Source organism: Fusarium poae, chromosome 4, assembly GCF_019609905.1.
Source record: "Fusarium poae strain DAOMC 252244 chromosome 4, whole genome shotgun sequence".
Taxonomy (NCBI): Eukaryota; Fungi; Ascomycota; class Sordariomycetes; order Hypocreales; family Nectriaceae; genus Fusarium; species Fusarium poae.
Window position 1 is genome coordinate 7,770,963 of NC_058402.1, and position 18,905 is coordinate 7,789,867.

The window sequence follows — 18,905 nt, forward strand, 5'->3', positions numbered from 1 at the left end:
CTTCTCCATAAGCTCATTTCCTTGGAATTATGACTCTATCCATTACAATCGCATCAGCAAATGACGGTGGCGCATCATCTTCTGGTGGTGGTCTTATCCACGAGTCATCCTCCTCAGCTCCAGATAGTCCAGGCCCCGTATCTAAAGCCCCATCCACCGCTGAAGTGTCCTGACTCCTCCTCCAACTACTTTGTTGTCGTTCGTCACTGGACCTCAGTAAGAGCACGTTTCTCTCCGACCACGGAAAAGGTTTCGCCCACGACTTGGACCTGTACCTTCCACTGTAGCTTGTGTGTTACAGTCATGTTGTATGTCCGGAAAGACGGTGTAAACTGCTCACCGTTGCATTCTTTCAATCCAACACGAAGGTCGACCATTTCTCCAACGTCAATCGGATCCCAGCGATTAGCACAGGGGATCAATACCTCTCTCTGTAGCCGATCCAAATCGTTTGAAAGATCAAGGTCGACGGATCTTGTATAGCACTTCTCTCTCTGAAACGCCCTGACCTTGGTACATGTGACTAGTAAAACTTGAATAGAGAGTAACTTGAATTGCTGCGGTACATTCTCTAAGATATTACTGGTCATTTCCCAATTAGGGAACACCATGAGACTTATTTGGATTGGTGTCGGGTTATCCAACTGGATCCGCGTCGGAAACCCAAATAGTAGTTCATACGCGAATGTTGGGTCACCGAGTCGACTCATTGACGTTCTATCCCAACCAAACAGTGATGTCCTTCCCTCCCGACTTCCAGGGATCAAACGGGTTCCCTTGGAGGTCCTCGGATATCGACATACCCTAAGCGCGAAGTCTTCGATGGGTGGATTTGGAGAGTAGTGAACCAGTCTGAAGGGATGAATAGCTTCTGCCATCTCAACCTGCCCGAGTCCACCAAATATCAGTTTCGCGACCACACAGTACTCAACGAATACGCTCACGACGCCAGGGGAGAAAAGTTCATAGGTGGGTGGCAGTTGATGGTCTGTTGCTCCCACGGGCGTATAAGTGGCCAATCTGTTTCTCATGTTTGATGTCGAGTCTGCATAAGTAGGTACTTTCAGGCTAAATGGCCATCGCTCCCTGGGTCTGTTTGGAATATAAAGAGATCCGCCGTATAGTACATCAGCCTCTCCATGACATGTAAGGAAGCTGAAAGATGAACTGATTCCAACATCGCGAATAGAGACGACTGAGGCTCCTCCATTGAGACAGCATAACACTTTGGCGTTTGGTGTCGAAAAGGGTATTTCACGGTAGACATACCCAGTGATAGTATCGCCTGGTGCATATGTATCAGTGTCAAGGTGGATACTTAGGTATGGGCTGGATTTGAGTTGTAACGGTTCCATTCTGGATTGACATTGATGCGATGATGCTGTATTCTGTTACAACACATGGTAGGATCGTACAGACTCTTTATAATTGTTCTAGATTGACTCACCTGTCAGCCTCGTACGGCGTAGCAAGTACTGCGCCCTAGTATCGCTGTGCCGCTACCACATCCAATATGCCAAGTTCCAACGGGATGGTTTGGCCAATTACGAGTGCCACAGTCGTGTATTTTCCTTGGAAGGATTCGCGAAGGTTACCCTTTTCGATTTACACAAACCAATTAAATAATATCTGAGTTTCTGCCAAGGTTTCTAGTGGGCAGAGAAGTCATCGGTTGATTCCGATTTCGGATACAACAAGTCATGTGAGAAGATCAAACATCAACCTTGAACACCAACAGCTGATTTCTCATTATGTAGGTATCATTTCTTGGAAACCGCCAAGCTACCCGGGTAATACAGTCATTGGTGGTTTTTGTATTTTTAATGTAAGGTTTCCAAGACTCAGCCTCAGCCTTTTGGTTGTAAATCAGATTCACAATTCCAGTCTCTATGCCCAGATAAAGACTGACAATTCTACAAAAATGAAGTATAGTCGAGCTAACTAAAGCAAGACTGGGCTAACTCATGAGGACTGCCTATCTACTGTATCCTTTGATTCAAGTAACGCTCAGACCTCGGCATTCTTCCAAACAAGATAGAGGTACGCACCACCTCTCCCACTGTTGATATCTGTACTAATTCCATCCCATCCAACCGTGTCAACGAGAGTAACAGGGCCATTGAACGATCTCCACAGCTGTACGCCGTTGACCCTGGTGGGCAAGGCTAGATCTTGTGAGGTGATTACATAACGGTAGTCACCCCCGGTCCCTTTAGCCATGTCTTGAAGTGCCGGGTTTCTTTCGCCAACAATCTCGATGCTCAATCCAGTAATAGCTCGGGAATCAGTCGTAGTAAAAGATTTGACGACGTAAGTGTACTCTCCGCCAAAACAATTGTTGCAGTCTGAGCTACTCTGGTTTGGACTTGCGTCTACACAAGTGCCAGGCGGGAAGACATCCGAGTTGTTGAACGCATGAACGGTGAGAGCTGAGATATATTGTTGCATGATAAAAGATGCAAAGTTGAAGTTGAAGTATTTTCCAAGTTCTGCTTTGAGTTATGAATAAATGCGGAGGGTTGCGAATGCGTCTTTTATTGTTTAATCACATCTACAACCCAATAAATCTTGAAGCCTGACGGCTTAGTCATATTGTTCCGGGAGTGAATAATATGGAATTTAGATGTAGCCAATGTCTTAAACCATGCTGTGGTGAGCTGAAAGAACCCTGGTCACAGCCGCATCAACATCGTTAATCACAAAACAGAGTGAGTGGTGCCAACAGTCAAATCCCGTTGTGTGAGGTACCATTGAGAAATTCTGAAGCTAGTCACGGTGAATGTATCATGATTATTCTTATATTATAAGTCTCTGCTGCATTAATGACCGCTCTGTGGGGGTTTCCTATCTTCGCTAGAGAATACGTCATGGCGATAAGTTGGTAATGATTGTATAGAGTTAGCAGTTTCAGGTCGAGTAGCAACGCTCCATCTTGCTAAATTTGACCATTATTTACATGAACAGTTACAAAGGGGATTTAGAGAGCCTTGGGTTTTGCAGGAGCAAATAACCTCGCCACGGTTCCAAAGACTATGATGAACTATCAATATCTCTTAGTATGAGCAGGCTAAGTTTGCATTGATATTAGAACTTACTAATTCATCGAGCAATTTGCTACCAAGCGGCAAATGGGCGTATAAATCACCGTCAATGGCCGACCTTACAGCCAGCCAAAAGTTCGGAGACTTTCCCATCTGGAACACATCGTTGAAGAACCTAGTCATTATTTAATGAGAGTCTCAGTTGAGTGTAACGAGGTTGATAAGGGATAAGGGTTGACAATGCTGGTGCGAGCAAAGGGAAACTGACAGTGCCTTGTAAATACCCGCAGGTTGGTTCCTTTCTTCAAATACAGTCTTTTCGCCATGGAATCCGCGAAAGCTGTGAACAGTCCGGCGAGGAATAAAAATAGATCCAGCCTCTGGAGTCAAGACTGTCTCACGCCCATCAAGTGTCACGGTCATGCGACCTTCCAGAACAGTGATGTATTCATCGTGATGCTACATACGGAATCAGTATAGGGTCTTGGTGAGCTTAATATGTGGAGTACGTGACCTTGTGCCAGTGTGGTGGAACAAAGAATGGTTCTGTTCCCATCGTCCCGTCGAATCTAGCAACCGCCGAGTAGTTCTCAGAGTCTTGCTCAACGAGAAGGTCCATCTCAAAGTCCTGTCCAAGTCAGCCACTATCCTAACAGCTCTGCGCTCAAGCCAGGGGGGAAATGAACCTTGGCAGGCCGAAGGGTCTTCAGACGTCGAGTTGTTGTCATTTTCGGGACAAGTATCTTCACAGACGATAATAAACTTGATTTCAATTCCTAGATAGATATTTTAAGACGATTGTCTAATGCACAAGACGAGCTGAACAGTCTCGTCAGCATGGCCACGAGATAACTAATTTCCCCGCTCTAGTCCCAAGTTCCCGATAGGTCGATAATATGAGGCCCACGAGACGGGCTATTATCAAAAGGCCGCTTAAATCCGATGCGCCGTAAATAAAGATCTAGGTTGGTGTTGTTTTTTGCACTCATTTCGTCTGGCTATTCTCTGCCGCAGAGATATCATGCTTTTCGGAGACTCAGTTAGAAGCCATACTCTACAGCAACTTAGTCCGCGGCTTTAACGTCTGCAGAAGCATGTTCTTTCCTTCGTCGGAGCGCGTACCCGCCGTAGTCGGCGCCATAGATCCCCATCCTCGTCCGAACCTGTGCCACTGTGACTAGATGTGATGGCTGGTTGCACTTTCACAGAAAGTGCGGCTGATAACAGAAAGTGGTTATGTTTTGGCTGAGACAGAGGCTCAGAATCAAGCAGTCTCTGGCGGACGATGCAGGTTGGCAAGTAAGACAAAAGAGCAAGTCGCTTACATGTCATGTTACATCAATCCTTGTCAAGACCAGGCTTCTGAGGGACTTGGCTTTCACAATTCGTTAACAATTTACTTCTACAGAAATCTCATGGTCTACTCATATCCTGCCATCTCATCATATCCTCTTGATCAATCTTGACCATCTTGATACTATGGCCAATGCGGCGGATGAACAGAAAAGTGACAAGTATGGACCAGGCCCAGATCAATCGGGTTTACCACCAGTCCCGCCATCTCAACTACAATCTTCTGTACCGTGTCCGCACTCTCTCTTTACTCGACATGAACGATGGGGTATAGTGCTGATGATTTCAATGGCCGGTTGGTTCTCTACACTAAGCAGCTTCATTTACTACCCCGCCATTCCCGTTATCGCCGACGACCTAGACTCATCTATCAGCATGATTGATCTCACCGTGACCTCATATCTGGTTGTCTCGGCTATTGCACCGGCTATTGTTGGAGATGCGGCTGACACCTTTGGCCGCCGACCGTTGTATACCATCACGCTTACACTCTACGTGGCTGCCAATATTGGCATTGCCCTGCAACATTCAGCTGTGGCTTTGTTGATTTTGAGAATGCTTCAAAGTGCAGGTATCTCGGGTTCGTGCCCCCTCTTCTCCCCTTTCTCTGATATCGACGCTAACGAAAGTTGCTGGTCTCAAGGCACCTTTTCAGTTGCTTACGGCGTTATCGCCGACATCTCGACCCCAATGGAGAGAGGTGCATTTGTCTCAGCCCTTTCTTTTGGGTAAACACCCCCTTTGCGCCTATTATAGCTGGTTGCCTTGCCACGTACTAAGCATTTGTAGCATTACTACCGCCCCTAGCCTGGGTCCTGTCCTGGGTGGTGCTTTTGCAGCCGGCCCGGGCTGGAGATGGATCTTTTGGTTCCTTATTATGGCTTCCGGCTTTTGCCTTGTCGTCATGACTCTAGCTCTTCCCGAATCGCATCATTCTATTGTTGGCAATGGAGGTACCAAGCCTTCTAGGCTCTACAGGCCACTTCTGCCAAGGATCATGAGGCCCTGGGACCACAACCGTGGACCAGTAGCCCCCATTACGTCAAGAAGTGGTAGCAGATGTCCGAACCCTATCAAAAGCTTGGGGATTCTGACACGGAAAGACGTTACTATCAGCATCATGCCTGGTAGCTTTCTTTACACTGTGTACTGCTGTATCCATGCTTCGCTCGCCACGACCCTAATACAGTCTTATCACATAAAGGAATGGCAGGCTGGCCTTGCATATCTACCCTTTGGAGTAGGCGCCATTATATCAACTATCGTGTCGAGTAAATGGATCGACTATGATTACAGAATCGTGGCAGAGGCTCATGGGCTTCCTATCAACAAAGTATCAGGAGACGACCTTTTACACTTCCCTATTGAAAAGGCACGGATGAAAAGTGTTTTCCCAGTCACCTTTGCTGCATTCGCATCTGTTCTTGCATACGGGTGGTTGATTCATGCCACTGTTGTCAGTCACCCAATCGCTGGTTTGTATTCGACACAGCGCTAATAGAGTTGTAATTAGCATCTTGCTGGCCCTCTAGCCTGCCTCTTCGTAGCTGGGTATGTTTCAATGTGGGTAACGAGAATGCATTCACTCATTTTCCCGCACTAATGACGACTCTAGATTAACAACACATTGCTGGTTGATATCAATCAAGATGCTCCAGCCACTGCCCAGGCATCTTCCAACATTATCAGGTGTATTCTTTCAGCTACCATGATAGTGGTCCTACAAAAAATGATAAACACCTTGGGATTCGGTTGGACTTTTACTATTCTGAGTTCATTTTGTTTAATTGCTGGTATTTTTTACTTTCTCGAGTTGAAATGCGGAAGAAAATGGAGGTTGGCTCGGCATGGAATTACTTTGGACTAGTCTAGCTATTGTTCATCTCGGCTTATTCACCCTGGTAGCCGTTTGGATACTTGGCAAGAAGAATCTTCATATCCTCAATTGCCATCTTCCGGAAGCTGTTGTTGTCTGGATACAGAGTCGAAGCGCAGAAATGTCCGCTGATACGATAGAGGAGATTACGATCTTCGTAGTCTTTCTCTGGGGCAGAGATGGGAAAGAATTTGTGATACTCTCTCATCCAGTGTCGACCAAGTCGGTAGCGCGGCGTGGCCATGTTACCGACGTCAACTAAACCAAACGGTCAGCCCTGGGTCCGATTGAAGAGATGTACGACTCACATTCGTTGTGGCCCCAGAATACAGAAGGATCGAAATAGACAGGTCCACCAGTATCAGCATTAGTAGCTATGTTACCGTACCAGATGTCAGCGTGAAGAGCCACCGGTTTGATGGAGCGACCCTTTGTCGTGAGCGGACGCAAGAGGCGAGGGATAACCTTGTCCATGAACTCTTGAACAATTTTATCAAGCTCCTCACTTGGGCCCTGGGATGCCAGCTCCTGATCTGCAAAAGACTTGAACCGGCGGGTATACATCTCTTCCCAGGTCGGCGCCCAGGAAATATCCTGGTACATGCTACCTTCGTGTGTCATGACATGAAACCCAAACTCCTTTGGGGCCTCCTCGTCAACCATGCTATCGTGATGGAGCTTTGCAAGCATGGCTGAGAACTTGCGGATGTCTGGAAGCTCTTCGATCATGTCCATAAACTTGCACAGGTAAAAGTGTGTGTTGGGATCAGACTTGTAGGTACCAAATGCAATGGGACGAGGAATGCCCTCAGGCGTGTATTTGTAGATGATCTTTGCTCCTTCGCATTCTCCCCGCATCATACTCATCCCAAGTTCGCCATTTGACTCTTTGAGGAAGTATCGCTGGACTGATTTGTCGGCTACCTCAACATCAATTCGGGCAGTGCGCGTCCAAAAGCTAGCGCCATGGGAGCGAGCATCTTTGACAGTTGATCCAGTGGGAAAGTCTGTGTATGTCCCCCATGTTTAGTGCCCATTTAAGACCAAGACGCGATGCCTAACTGATCTGAACAACTTACGTTCCGCAACAGCATCATCTACCACAACTAGCAGACCAGCCTGCCGATGGGTAGGCTTGGGGATTTCGTTTAGCCCCTCCATGTTTAAAGCTACGTTAAGAGAAGCGGGCGCTTTAGAAAACAGGGAAGTGAGTCAGCTTGACGTGCTGTCTAAAATATGGGTTGAGACTGCTACACACCAGTAGTTATAGTAACAAAGTTCTATCACTCAGTGGAAATATGTCGGATAAGCAAAAGCCTACTTGATGGCATGGTGCGATGAATGAACCAGCGATTGGTGCCCTCACGTCCCTGGCGCCGGTCAGCATGCGTGTTGGTTGTACAACGCCCATATCGCATGCATGAGTGTTCTAGCCAAGATACAGTAGGCTCTCGTTGTCACTGGAGCACGATGTGCGTTAGGTCATCTGCATACGCCCAGTCTTACTGTGATTATGCCTGACGGACATTCCGGCTGAAAGGTGACCAGCAGAGCCTCCAAACTAAGGGTCAAATGAGCCCCCCGAGGACTTCATTTCCCATGTAAGGACACCACTGTGCAATGGGAATAATGCGGTCCTGTCATTTCGATTGTAACCTGGGCTAAGTCAGTCTTCGTTTGCTAATCATCGGCCTCTGCAAAAGCAGCCCAGCAGTTACAGAAATTTAACTTTCCAAACTGTCGCATTTTAGTCTAGATTCAATGACACCATCCATATATTCAAAAATGTTCCGAGACTCTGACGGATCATCTTCACAATCACAAACACCAAAACCCAGTTCTGTCAGTCTAAGATCATCAGCTTCATCCCTAGGTAGGAAGTTCACAAATCTTCTTTCTATCAGTCGCAAATCAACCAAGCAAGTCGCTGAAAAGGCTAAGAATGATTACGGGCTCAACACGGTCTATCAACCTCCCGACTCTTCTGATGTTATCGCCGACTTGGTCTTCGTCCCTACTGTGTGGCGGACTGCGAACTTAACACTTATTACTAAAATTCGGCGAAATCAGGACATCATTTTTGTCCATCAAGATGGCGTCATTGTTATTAAAAACGGCTTAGATGATGGGCGACATATTTCATTCTCTTAGGGTGTCAGATTTTCGTTATCGACATATACTCATAGGAACTTTGTTTCAATCAGCCTTATTATACTGATAAATCGCCATAGTGTACTATTTCATACTGTTTAACAAGTCTTTGCGTTATTAACACCTGTGGAAAGCGAACTTCGACACTCCTTCAGGTTATTCTTTATAGTTTTTATTGCATAAATAATAGTTGAGTTGATAATTGCAAATCAATAAATTAATAAGGTCTACCACCAAGTCCTGTTTGTGAGGCTCTCACGGCCCTAGGGGGGCTGGATATGGAATCACTATGCGCCATCTCTAAATGCTGCACCGTCACCAACGCTGAGCTTCCCACTGGACAAATGACAGCAAAGTCGACGAGACTGGATCTCTGCGGTCCAATATTCGTTTGACTTCCAGGTCTGCTAAAAGGTAGCGGATGATTTTGTTCCATCTTGTACCGGCTAAGCTTATCCAGTGCTGTCTTGAAGTCGTCAAGTACAATCGTATCGGTGAAACATTTAAAGATAAACGCGAATTTCCAGAATGGGTTGATGTATCCAATATGGAGTACAGACGTGACGGCGAAAAGATCAATGATGATGAAGATGATACTGAGAGACATACTCAATAGCAAGACTGCGAATCGAGGCGAGATGCGAATGAGTTCCAGGTATTTAAACTCGTAGCGGTACTTGATGTTCCAGAATAAATTGAGGGCCGTAAATATCCACCATGGATCACTGTCTCAGTCATCAGCATACTAGTCGTCGATGCCGTCAGATAGGTTACGAACCGACAGAGAGCCTCAAGAGGTCTTGATGAAGAAAACAAACGGGTATAAGGAGGATTGAAATAAGTAAAGTTAGCATAGATCTCGAGCACCCAATAAGGCTGAACGAGTACAATGGTGCCGATATAAATGGCGTTATATCGTTTCGACAAAAAGGGCTTGTTCTTTAGCCACGAGATGACATTATGCAGATTCCACGATATTATGAGGAGAATAACTGTCGATGAGAGGTACCAGCCCCAGACGGGGGGGTTGAAGAACATGAAGAAGCCATTTGGCATGGCCAGCAGTAGCTAATCGATTAGTGAGACGAAGCCATCTTGACAACAGGTCACGAGACTCACCTCAATTAAAATGAGTTTGTGGAGTACAACGCCACGCCTCATATTAATAACGGTAATGCCAATCATGATGATCAAGGCACCAATCATACAACCCTGCGACCAAGCCTCGAGGGCGATTTTAGCTGGACTTGAAGGCCACGCGCCATGTTCAGACATTGTACGTTTTTACCCGCCAAATCATGTCGAGATGCGTAACAAAACTCTTGACAGGAAATGAAAAGAAGAGAAGGGGTCATTAAATAAATGAATAACGATTGACACTACCCCGCCCCTAACAAAGCCACCAGCACTAGTTTCTGGAGATTGGTTCGTTCTAAAGGTTTAGTGTGTCTGCTAATATGGGTTCTTTTCAGGTTTCCTCCGGGGTGAGTTCGAGCTAAAGACGTTGGACCGTCATCTTTTAGGGATGATGGTTGCACGTTTTAGCCACCACGAGACTTGCGCCTCGGGATACCGGCTGTTGGGGAGAAGCTAGCCATGAAAAGGAGGGTAATTCGACACCGGTGAGATTGATCTCACTCTATCTCCGGTAGCCTCGTATATCTTCTAGTGGGTAGCAGAAAAAATAACCTCCTAAGTCTTAGATTATAAAAATAAATAGTCTAAGAGCTCTAGTCTAAAGGGTATACAGTGGCCTACTAATTTCGTCTCTTAGGCTTACAGCGGCCAATTTTTCTGACACCCTGAGGATCTTGTAATGGGTCGCAGGGTTATCGATATGTGTGAAAGGATGGTCTATTCTAAGATATTTACTCTAGTGGTGGACAAGCCAACTGTACTGACCTCAGCAACAGACCCCAGAATGATGTACCAAGTCCCCATTTAAGTTTCCATCAACTTCTCAGTGCCATGAGGTTACGACAGCCTCTCTGCGCCAAACTGTCCAGTTTACTGATATTTCGTCTTGAGTTCCTCAACAGCCTTGATAAGCTTATTCGCCTCCTCAGTGTACTTCTTCTCTCGTTCTTGCTGCAATTTGAAAGTCTGTTGAAGCTTTTCAACCATGAATGGCTTGAGAACAGACTTTTTTGCGATTCTGTAGTCGTAGATGGCAGTGTCTTCGATGCATTTGGCTGCCAGACGTCGGTGGGTCTCGGACAGAATCCAAGCTTCCTTCTTCAGTGAAGTTGACTCGTATGTTGGTGCCTCGAGTAACTTGTAGAATACAGTGATGCGGTCGGGAAATTCCAAAGGCTGGAGTGAAAAGTTAGTTTAGTCAATGTGAGACTATCGCGTAAACGTACAAACTTGTATTCGGTTTTGATACTCTTAAGGATGAGACCAAGTCCTCGAGGCGTGGGAAGGTCTATCCATTGTGGCTTCTCTTCCTCTGTCGCATCTTCGCTCTGGTTGTGGATGAATTTCACGCGACCCGTTTCGGCGTATTTGTTGTACATGATATTATTTACGTGTCCTATCAGATGTGAGACAAAGCTGGCTCAGAGGGAGGACTGTACATACCCTGAACGGATTAGCACAGTTAGAGACGCAATCACAAGAGAGTACTCACCATACTGTCCTATGTTTCATGTGGTCAGTATTGGGTTTGTATGTTAAGTGTAAATACTCACCATATCACCCCAGAGCAACTGATGATTGTCGATACCCCGCCATTTCTTCTCAGTGAGAAACCCTTGTTGTCCTGCTAATAACTCAAGCCAATTGTCATTCGAGAAAGCATAGAGCTTTTGCGCTTGTTCACTGCATTCTTTGGGATATTTGTTGGTCGTTAGCACCTTCAATTGAGCCTGCAGATCAGTAAACCATCGAGAAGGGAGGGCTTGACTTGTTGAGTACTGTCTAGAGTAAAGTCTTGTGGCAAGGCCAATTGGTCTTTGAGTAAAGCGCATCCGGAATACAGACATGGTTATGATGTTGATGAGTCTGGAGTAAGAAGGTTGATACTTGATAGTGAGATCAAATTGGGTTTGTAATGGAAAACTCCGACCATCGGCCTCGGTATTCGGGGGGTTCTCCACGGTTATGAGCGGTTAAGCGTTCCGCCGAATCCGAGCTAGTCCGGTTCTGGAAAGGACTTTGCTACCATGATCGAAATGCAGTCAAACGCGCTTCCTTCCTGTTGAAAACCCTCAATATCGTCAATGTAAGTACTAAGACATGTTAGAGCAGATTTAATGCCGGAACTGGCATTGAAAAGTACTAAACGACAATCAGATCATTGTGAAACCGGTATGACACAGACGGTGCTCCGGGCCCCCTTCACTCCCAATTCGAACCTCATGTCTTTGTTATCACCCCTTTCAACACCAATCAGAGTCCTGAGAACCCTTCATAATGCGCTAGTGCGTTGATGGTTTTGTGTAGGGTAACTCGGCTAGTGGGTAATAGAAAATATGACGTCCTAAGTCTTAGGTTACAAAAATAAATAGTCTAAGAGCCATAGCCTATAGAGCATAAAGTGACCCACTAATTTCGTCTCTTAGGCTTACAGCGGCCAATTTTTCTGATACCCTGAGGCCTCTCAAGTCTTTTAGCTGATAAAAATAAATAGTCTAAGAGCTTTAGTCTAAGGGGTATAAAGTGGCCCACTAATTTCATCTCTTATGCTTCCAGCGGCCAATCTTTCCAATACCCACCAGCCGAGTCACCCTACACACAATCATCAACGCACCAGCGCATTTCTAACCCCTGTTGTGGCAATCTGTGCAGTAATCCATAACGACACTGCACGAGTTCGACAGACGGATATGTCCACAGATCCAAATACCATCATCCTTCTTAGCTTTTTCCCGAGCTGCAATGATATCACTTCCCTTCATACCAATACCATAGTCGTCACACTCAAACTTGGCAAGACAAGAAGCTGTGCCCATTGAAGCAGCCATGAGGATACCCTTTCTTAGTTGACTGTACCTGGAAGTGAAGCCTGTGTACACAGTATCGGCATCAAAGCTATTAATGGCTCTGTCACAAGCGTCACCGAAGCCGTGCTTGGATAAACTGTCGCTCGTTCCACACTGACCGCTGCCGTCGTTATCAACAGCAGTTTGACTGGGCAGAGGGGTGGAAACAGTCGAGGGTTCACCATATCCGACGGTTGCCGTTATGTGGATGGTGTTCACGCGGAAGTACTGGAACGTGTAGGCTGAGTAAACCAAGACAGTGCCTTGTTTGGTGGTTGTCAAAGGGGTCTGAATGGGAGCTTGGGTGACTGGGGCAGCGGTGACAGGGACAACTGGGGAGGGATAAGAGGTGTATTCTGCGCAACTGTTGTCGATCAGAGAAGCTGTAGCGACATATTGCTTGCCGGAGACGGTGGTGCTGCACTGGCAGTATGGCTTGCTGACACGAGGGCCGCCGTAGATAACACAAGGGTAGTAGGTCCGTGCTTCCTCGCTAGTTGTCGATCTTGTGACAGCTTTGGTAGTGGTGATAAGAGTGCTGACTGTCAAGGTTGGCAGTAAAGTGTCAGATCCGGTGGCTGTGGCCTCCGCTGTTCCGGCAGTCTCTCCATCAGTAGTGGAGTCTGCAGTAGTCTCGGTAGAGGAAGGGGCGTCGGCGGCGGTAGTCTCGGTAGAGGAAGGGGCGTCGGTAGAGGAAGGGGCGTCGGCAGCGGTAGTCTCGGTAGAGGAAGGGGCGTCGGCAGCGGTAGTCTCGGTAGAGGAAGGGGCGTCGGCAGCGGTAGTCTCGGTAGAGGAAGTGACATCTGATGTAGTTGCGGTAACGTCGCCGCGGATCAAGCACTTGTGAACAGCGTCATCTTCATCACGTTTCTGATTTCCGTTGGAAGGAATGCCTGCTTCAGCACCCGCATAGTCAAAGAAATCGTCGTAAACGTTGAAGCTATGTGTAGCCCAAAGATTATCCTCGACCCAGAATCTCCATCTTCCAATGGCCTGGTGCTTATTAGGGTCCTCTTCACTAGCGATTAAACCATCAAGCATATCAAACTCGACGATAGTGCGGCCACGGTACCCTCCGCCGGTCGAAACGTGTCCGTTTAAGGGCCAATATCCGTACACCCCTCTAGCAAGGGCGCCCGGAATCATATCGGTGACTTGGTCGGACAACTGCTTCGCTCGCGCTTCATAACGATACATTGAAGGGTTCTCAGGACTCTGATTAGTGTTGAAAGGGGTGACGACAAAGACCTGAGGCTCGAATTGGGAGTGAAGGGGGCCCGGAGCACCGTCTGTGCCAATAAGAGTACTGATACCAGTTGCAGAAGTGATGTCTGTGGCGTCTAGGGCACCATTGCGAAGAACTTGGAAAACATTGGTCTCAAAAAAGTCGTCAGATGTAGGCCTGAAATCGACTTCATCGATAAAACCAGGGACCTCCCAGATATGTGACGTATAAACACCAAGGTTTGACACGATCAATACAGCTGTGCAGCCATATATGCCGTTTACTCCCGCCGCTGACCAGCCATCGTCGAGAGGTGCGCCAACCCAGTGTCCCGTGGTCAGAATCCTCTGATCATCCCAGGTGGTGTCGGGGTTCATGCTGAGAATATCAATGTATGCGGGATTGGGGGTCATGTCGCCGTCAAAAAACGTTCGCGCATTGAGGCCCTTGTCGCTCTTGGAACCGTCCAAGCTGATGGGGCCAGTAGGGAGAGGTCCGTCAATGGTTGTGGTGGGAATGTCCTGACAGTTGACATCGCGAGGTATGCTTTTCATCCGTTCTGGCATCGATCCACTACTGCCTAGTCCTATAGGGCAACTGCCACCACCGCAGGATCCAGAAGCACAAACGATCATATCACTAGTAGCTGTGGTAGTAGCTTCGGTCGTAGTAGACTCCTCTGTCGAAGTAGGGCTTTCGGTAGTAGCCTGCTTTGTCGTTTCCTGCTTTGTCGTTTCCTGCTTTGTCGTTTCCTGCTTGGTAGAGTCCTTACTCTCGTTACTCTTGTTTTCCTCTTCCTCAGTCAGGTCATCATTCTGGCTCTTGACTTGAGGAATAACGCTGGTGACGGCCGGTACGTTGCCAGCGATGATGTTACTGGAAATCTTGGTAAGGTCCTGAGCCATGCAAGCGAGCTTGTTGATGACATCGCCAATAGGTCCCAGAAGACCTCGCCCTTTGAGCCTTCGCATTCCGAGACCTCGCTTTTTGTTGCAGGCAACATCAGGCTTGCCGCCCAGGCCGACTATCACAGCGATGATATCGTCATGCGTATCCTCAACCTTCTTGTTAGTCTCATCAGTAAGAGAGTCAGGATCTTCGGCCCATTTATTTATAATGGGGATCAAAACGGCCACCTCAGACGAAACGGAGGAAACGCTAGCTGTGGCAGCCGCTGCAGCGGTTGTGGTTGGGGCCTGTGTAATGGCAGGTTCCTCGTCCTTGGTGCTTGGTTTGGACTCCTCGGTGGTCTTGACTTCTTCTGGAGAGGTGGTCTTGACAGGTTGCCCAGCGGCTGTTGTTGTGGTGTCTTGAACAGACTCCTGCTGAATGGTAGTCTCTGCAGGTGGGCCAGTACTGGTCTCAGCAGATGAAATCTCAGCGGTCGTCTCAGCAGATGAAATCTCAACGGTCGTCTCAGCGGATGAAATCTCAACGGTCGTCTCAGCGGATGAAATCTCAACGGTCGTCTCAGCGGATGAAATCTCAGCGGTCGTCTCAACAGATGGAACACCAGTAGTAGTGCTGTCAACGGGGGGCTGTTGCTCTAAGGTCGTATCAGCAACGACAGGCTGCCCGACAGTTGTGCTCTGAACAATAGGTTGAGTTGTGGGGTCTTGATCGGTGGGCTGAGTGCCCGTGTTGATGACAGGGGCAGAGCCAGTACTAGCGTCAATGTCAGGTGCAGAGCCAGTACTAGCGTCAATGTCAGGTGCAGAGCCAGTACTAGCGTCAATAACAGAGGGCTGGCCAGTAGCTGTGCCTTGAAAGAGGGGTTGAGTGGTAGTATCTTGGGCAATGGGCTCAGCGGTGTCAATGGCAGGGGTCGAGTCAGTACTAATGTCGACGACAGAAGCAGGACCAGTAGTAGTATCGACAGGTACTGGAAGAGTGCTACTGTCTACAACAATTGGAAGTCCTGTCGAAGTGTCTTGAAAAGTGGGTACCTGGGCAGTGGTGATCTCGGGATCCACTTCCGTAGTTGACTCAGGAACAACAATAGCATCGCTACTGGTAGGGTGCAGATCCAGGGGCACATCTATAGATGTGTCAATCACTGGTGGAACGAAAGCCTCGGAGGCAGCAACCGCGGCATCAGGAACAGGATCTTGAGCAAACGCGTAAAATGACAGCCCTGACAGGGCAAAGAATGTGGTACGCATGGTAACGCGCAAACGAGTGACTGGAACGAATGAACGGCGTGACAATTTTCCGAATTGAAAATGCTATACCAAGTAGAGCGTAGAGCGTCTAGGGACGGCGAAAGCTGAATTGGGCCGTCACTGCATGCTATATATCTACTTTTGGGATTCAAACTGCAGTTGTTTAAAACACTGCTTTGCATTGGGACGATTATCCGATCTTTCTATTGCCTGTTACTTGACGGTGCAGGGATGATTCTCAGAAATCCATAAATTGTACCTGAATCTAGTAAGATCTTAGGTATTCCTTAGCTGATCTACTCTCCTAAGTCTTAGGTGACAATAATAAATCGTCTAAGAGCTATAGTCTAAGGAGCATAAAGTGGTCCACTAATTTCATCTCTTATGCTTCTTCTGATACCCTGAGGCTGATGTCAGCTTTTAGTGTGTCTGGTTTCCTGAACAGGTAGAGTCCGAATCACAGTGGGTATTTTTAAAATCACGCAGTAAAAGGCAGATAAGACAGATCAATGCTGAATCCCTGCGTTTCGGATTTGTTAATCTTCTATTGGTTGCACCTTGGAATTTCTTACTGTTGGCAGCACTGCAGCAGCTGACTGCAATTAAGCATGATCCTTCTGTGTTTCAGGACAAGGCTTAGTGCAGCCTTATACTAGGCTAGGGCTGATGAGCAAACAAAGACAATTAAACAACGTTTCTTAACCATCGAGATGATAGCCAGCCATTGGGTGGTATCTAAATGTCAGAATTAAGCTTGTAGCTTTATGACATGTTCAATTACACTTGGTCAAGTATGACCTTTCTCACTCAACTACCAACGCACCTAATTTTAGTCTTTAACCCCCAACATCATCAGGGTATCATTGCCCGCCCGGGCGGCTACATCTGCACTATCCTGGTAGCCTGTGATTCTTTCAACAGATCATAGCTGAATCTGGGGCCTGCGCAATATCGCAAGATTGCAATCAGCGAGTCCTGCATATCCCGTCATTGAATCCATGCAGATACGAGCAATTCAATTTTGTCGATCAGAGAAGTTGTAGCGACATAAGACATGGGGTTCGAATTAGGAGTGAAGGGGGCCCGGAGCACCTTCTGTGCTAATAAGAGTACTAATACCAGTTGCAGCAGTGGTGTCTAGGGCGCTATTGCGGAGAACTTGGAAAACATTGGTCTTAAAAAAGTCATCAGATATAGGCTATAAATTGTGCCTGAATCTAGTAAGATCTTAGGAATTCCTTAGTTAATCTACTCTCCTAAGTCTTAGGTAATAAAAATACATTGTCTAAGAGCTATAGTCTAAGGAGCATAAAGTGGCCTACTAATTTTATCTCTTCTGCTCAGATAGTCAGAAATCTACAATTAGAATGGGACAACTCCAGCGAATAGATAGATCCATCCATCAGCAGTCCAGCACTACTGCTCCTGCTCAACTCCCAACACCTGTTTCATTTCATCGCTCGAATGAAGTTTAGCATATTCCCTGGCACTGCCGTATGGCCCCCCCTTCAGATCAGGATCTGCCCCCTTACTCAGTAGCCACTTGACTCTCTCAACAGCACCCGCCGTGACCGCATTTTGAATCGGGTACAGCTCTTCGAAAGTGTGCGTTTCTATTCTGTGATTCACATCACCCCCATTCTCCAGTAATAGCTCCATGACGGGTATTCTTGACTTGTCAAACTCCGCGCTCGGCTCAACACGTCTGACCTGAGGAACTGAGCCTCGAGGACAGGCGCCTGCCGCCCAATAAAGCCCCGGACTGGCCATCTGAGCTCCAGCATTTAGAAGCTTCTGCACTGCTTGAACAGTGCCCTGAGTGGCTGCCAGCCATAGAGTGTGTCTTTGGCCAGTATGAAGCCCGGCAACGTTGAGATCTGCGCCTTGTTCCAGAAACCAATCGAACAACGGCTCATTGTTACTTTCAAAGATCTGTGGGAGGAGGCTCTCGGGAGTATTGACTGTCCAGCCATGCTCCATGAGAACCTTGAACAAGGCAACCTGTTTGTCTGCTGGGGCTTTGAGGATGGCTGCTGGTGTTGCTCGTGTCATGGGTGCTCCAGACTGAAGAAGAAAACGTGAAACGTCGACTTTGCCGTTTTTGAGGGCGTCGTCTAATCCCTTGTCAAGATAGAGTGGTGAGCGAGATTGAGAGGAAACTATTGACTCGACAGTAGAGAAGTCACCCTCTCGGCAGGCAGACCGAAAGTTGAGAAAGTCTGGTACATCGGCCTCTAGTCCCATGCGAATCTCTGTGTCACTGGGACACTTGTTGGGGATTCCGTCGCCCATCTGCTGGTATCCCATCCCCGCTGCCTGCCGTCCGCGTTGTGCTGCCATTTGCCGCATCTTGGCTTGTTGCATTTGTTCTGGCGACAGGGATCCTGGACGCATTGCCTGTAGTAGCAGCCGCCTTCTCTGTTGTTCTTCCGCCGAAAGCGTATTGCTCATGTTTCCTTGTTGCGCCATCTCTCCTTGTCGCTGGGGATCTGCCTGTTTGGGAAGAGGAGGGTAAGCTAACAAGCCGGTGGTACTGGGAATGCCATAACTGCGAAGTGCGGCCTGTTGTGCTTGTTGTTTTAACTTGGCTAGTTGCGCGTCCCGGGCTGCCACCTGCTTGGCATAATGCTCTTTCTGCCATCGCTTCTGTAGTTCTTCCGGAGAAAGCGGTTCCTCTTGTGATGACATTTTTTCTTGGTTGTTTGATGTTTAGTTTGGAATGAGGTAAGCTCAGGATTGAGGCCGATAAACAGAGGTGCTTATGGTGACGTAACAGATGTGGGGTAGCCCACAGGGACCTATGAATGGTCTGACTGCTGGCTTTGTCGAAACGATACTGGCTAGTAGGTAGCAGAAAAAATAGCCTCCTAAGTCTTGAGTTATGAAAATAAGCAGTCTAAGAGCTATAGTCTAAAGAGCATAAAGTGGCCTACTAATTTCGTCTCTTGGGCTTTTAGCGACCAAATTTTCTGATACGCTGAGGACTGGGCAAGTTAACTGACAAGTGGAGGTCTGGTCTTTTTGTGTGTCTTTGTGTTAAAGGAAGGATAAGTGGGTTGCATAGGTAACAGTGCTTTTGTATTATGTGAGAATAAGGTTATTACTGTATAAGCC

The 18,905-nt window shown here is 47.3% G+C and overlaps 10 protein-coding genes across 10 annotated transcripts; 2 read left to right on the forward strand and 8 right to left on the reverse strand.

The window, feature by feature from the left end:
- Positions 1-203: 203 nt before the first annotated feature.
- On the reverse strand, positions 204-1,031 carry FPOAC1_012621 (uncharacterized protein; the record flags this gene model as incomplete). Its single annotated transcript, XM_044856971.1, has 1 exon — positions 204-1,031. One exon carries the CDS (start codon positions 1,029-1,031, stop codon positions 204-206), a length of 828 nt encoding a protein of 275 aa, XP_044704284.1.
- Positions 1,032-2,007: 976 nt separating this feature from the next.
- FPOAC1_012622 (uncharacterized protein) lies at positions 2,008-2,448 on the reverse strand (the record flags this gene model as incomplete). The annotated part of the gene is made up of 1 exon (XM_044856972.1): positions 2,008-2,448. The coding sequence occupies one exon, from the start codon at positions 2,446-2,448 to the stop codon at positions 2,008-2,010; it is 441 nt and encodes a 146-aa protein (XP_044704285.1).
- A 529-nt stretch (positions 2,449-2,977) lies between these two features.
- On the reverse strand, positions 2,978-3,769 carry FPOAC1_012623 (uncharacterized protein; the record flags this gene model as incomplete). The annotated part of the gene is made up of 5 exons (XM_044856973.1): positions 2,978-3,040; positions 3,096-3,216; positions 3,310-3,500; positions 3,556-3,669; positions 3,728-3,769. The coding sequence occupies 5 exons, from the start codon at positions 3,767-3,769 to the stop codon at positions 2,978-2,980; spliced, it is 531 nt and encodes a 176-aa protein (XP_044704286.1).
- A 913-nt stretch (positions 3,770-4,682) lies between these two features.
- FPOAC1_012624 (uncharacterized protein) lies at positions 4,683-5,892 on the forward strand (the record flags this gene model as incomplete). Its single annotated transcript, XM_044856974.1, has 3 exons — positions 4,683-4,974; positions 5,038-5,122; positions 5,184-5,892. 3 exons carry the CDS (start codon positions 4,683-4,685, stop codon positions 5,890-5,892), a joined length of 1,086 nt encoding a protein of 361 aa, XP_044704287.1.
- A 391-nt stretch (positions 5,893-6,283) lies between these two features.
- FPOAC1_012625 (uncharacterized protein) lies at positions 6,284-7,431 on the reverse strand (the record flags this gene model as incomplete). Its single annotated transcript, XM_044856975.1, has 3 exons — positions 6,284-6,528; positions 6,579-7,277; positions 7,350-7,431. 3 exons carry the CDS (start codon positions 7,429-7,431, stop codon positions 6,284-6,286), a joined length of 1,026 nt encoding a protein of 341 aa, XP_044704288.1.
- Positions 7,432-8,055: 624 nt separating this feature from the next.
- FPOAC1_012626 (uncharacterized protein) lies at positions 8,056-8,421 on the forward strand (the record flags this gene model as incomplete). The annotated part of the gene is made up of 1 exon (XM_044856976.1): positions 8,056-8,421. One exon carries the CDS (start codon positions 8,056-8,058, stop codon positions 8,419-8,421), a length of 366 nt encoding a protein of 121 aa, XP_044704289.1.
- Positions 8,422-8,638: 217 nt separating this feature from the next.
- FPOAC1_012627 (uncharacterized protein) lies at positions 8,639-9,696 on the reverse strand (the record flags this gene model as incomplete). The annotated part of the gene is made up of 3 exons (XM_044856977.1): positions 8,639-9,146; positions 9,200-9,489; positions 9,541-9,696. The coding sequence occupies 3 exons, from the start codon at positions 9,694-9,696 to the stop codon at positions 8,639-8,641; spliced, it is 954 nt and encodes a 317-aa protein (XP_044704290.1).
- A 732-nt stretch (positions 9,697-10,428) lies between these two features.
- FPOAC1_012628 (uncharacterized protein) lies at positions 10,429-11,405 on the reverse strand (the record flags this gene model as incomplete). Its single annotated transcript, XM_044856978.1, has 4 exons — positions 10,429-10,734; positions 10,785-10,954; positions 11,051-11,059; positions 11,108-11,405. 4 exons carry the CDS (start codon positions 11,403-11,405, stop codon positions 10,429-10,431), a joined length of 783 nt encoding a protein of 260 aa, XP_044704291.1.
- A 777-nt stretch (positions 11,406-12,182) lies between these two features.
- FPOAC1_012629 (uncharacterized protein) lies at positions 12,183-15,791 on the reverse strand (the record flags this gene model as incomplete). The annotated part of the gene is made up of 1 exon (XM_044856979.1): positions 12,183-15,791. The coding sequence occupies one exon, from the start codon at positions 15,789-15,791 to the stop codon at positions 12,183-12,185; it is 3,609 nt and encodes a 1,202-aa protein (XP_044704292.1).
- A 1,416-nt stretch (positions 15,792-17,207) lies between these two features.
- FPOAC1_012630 (uncharacterized protein) lies at positions 17,208-18,479 on the reverse strand (the record flags this gene model as incomplete). Its single annotated transcript, XM_044856980.1, has 1 exon — positions 17,208-18,479. One exon carries the CDS (start codon positions 18,477-18,479, stop codon positions 17,208-17,210), a length of 1,272 nt encoding a protein of 423 aa, XP_044704293.1.
- Positions 18,480-18,905: the final 426 nt, after the last annotated feature.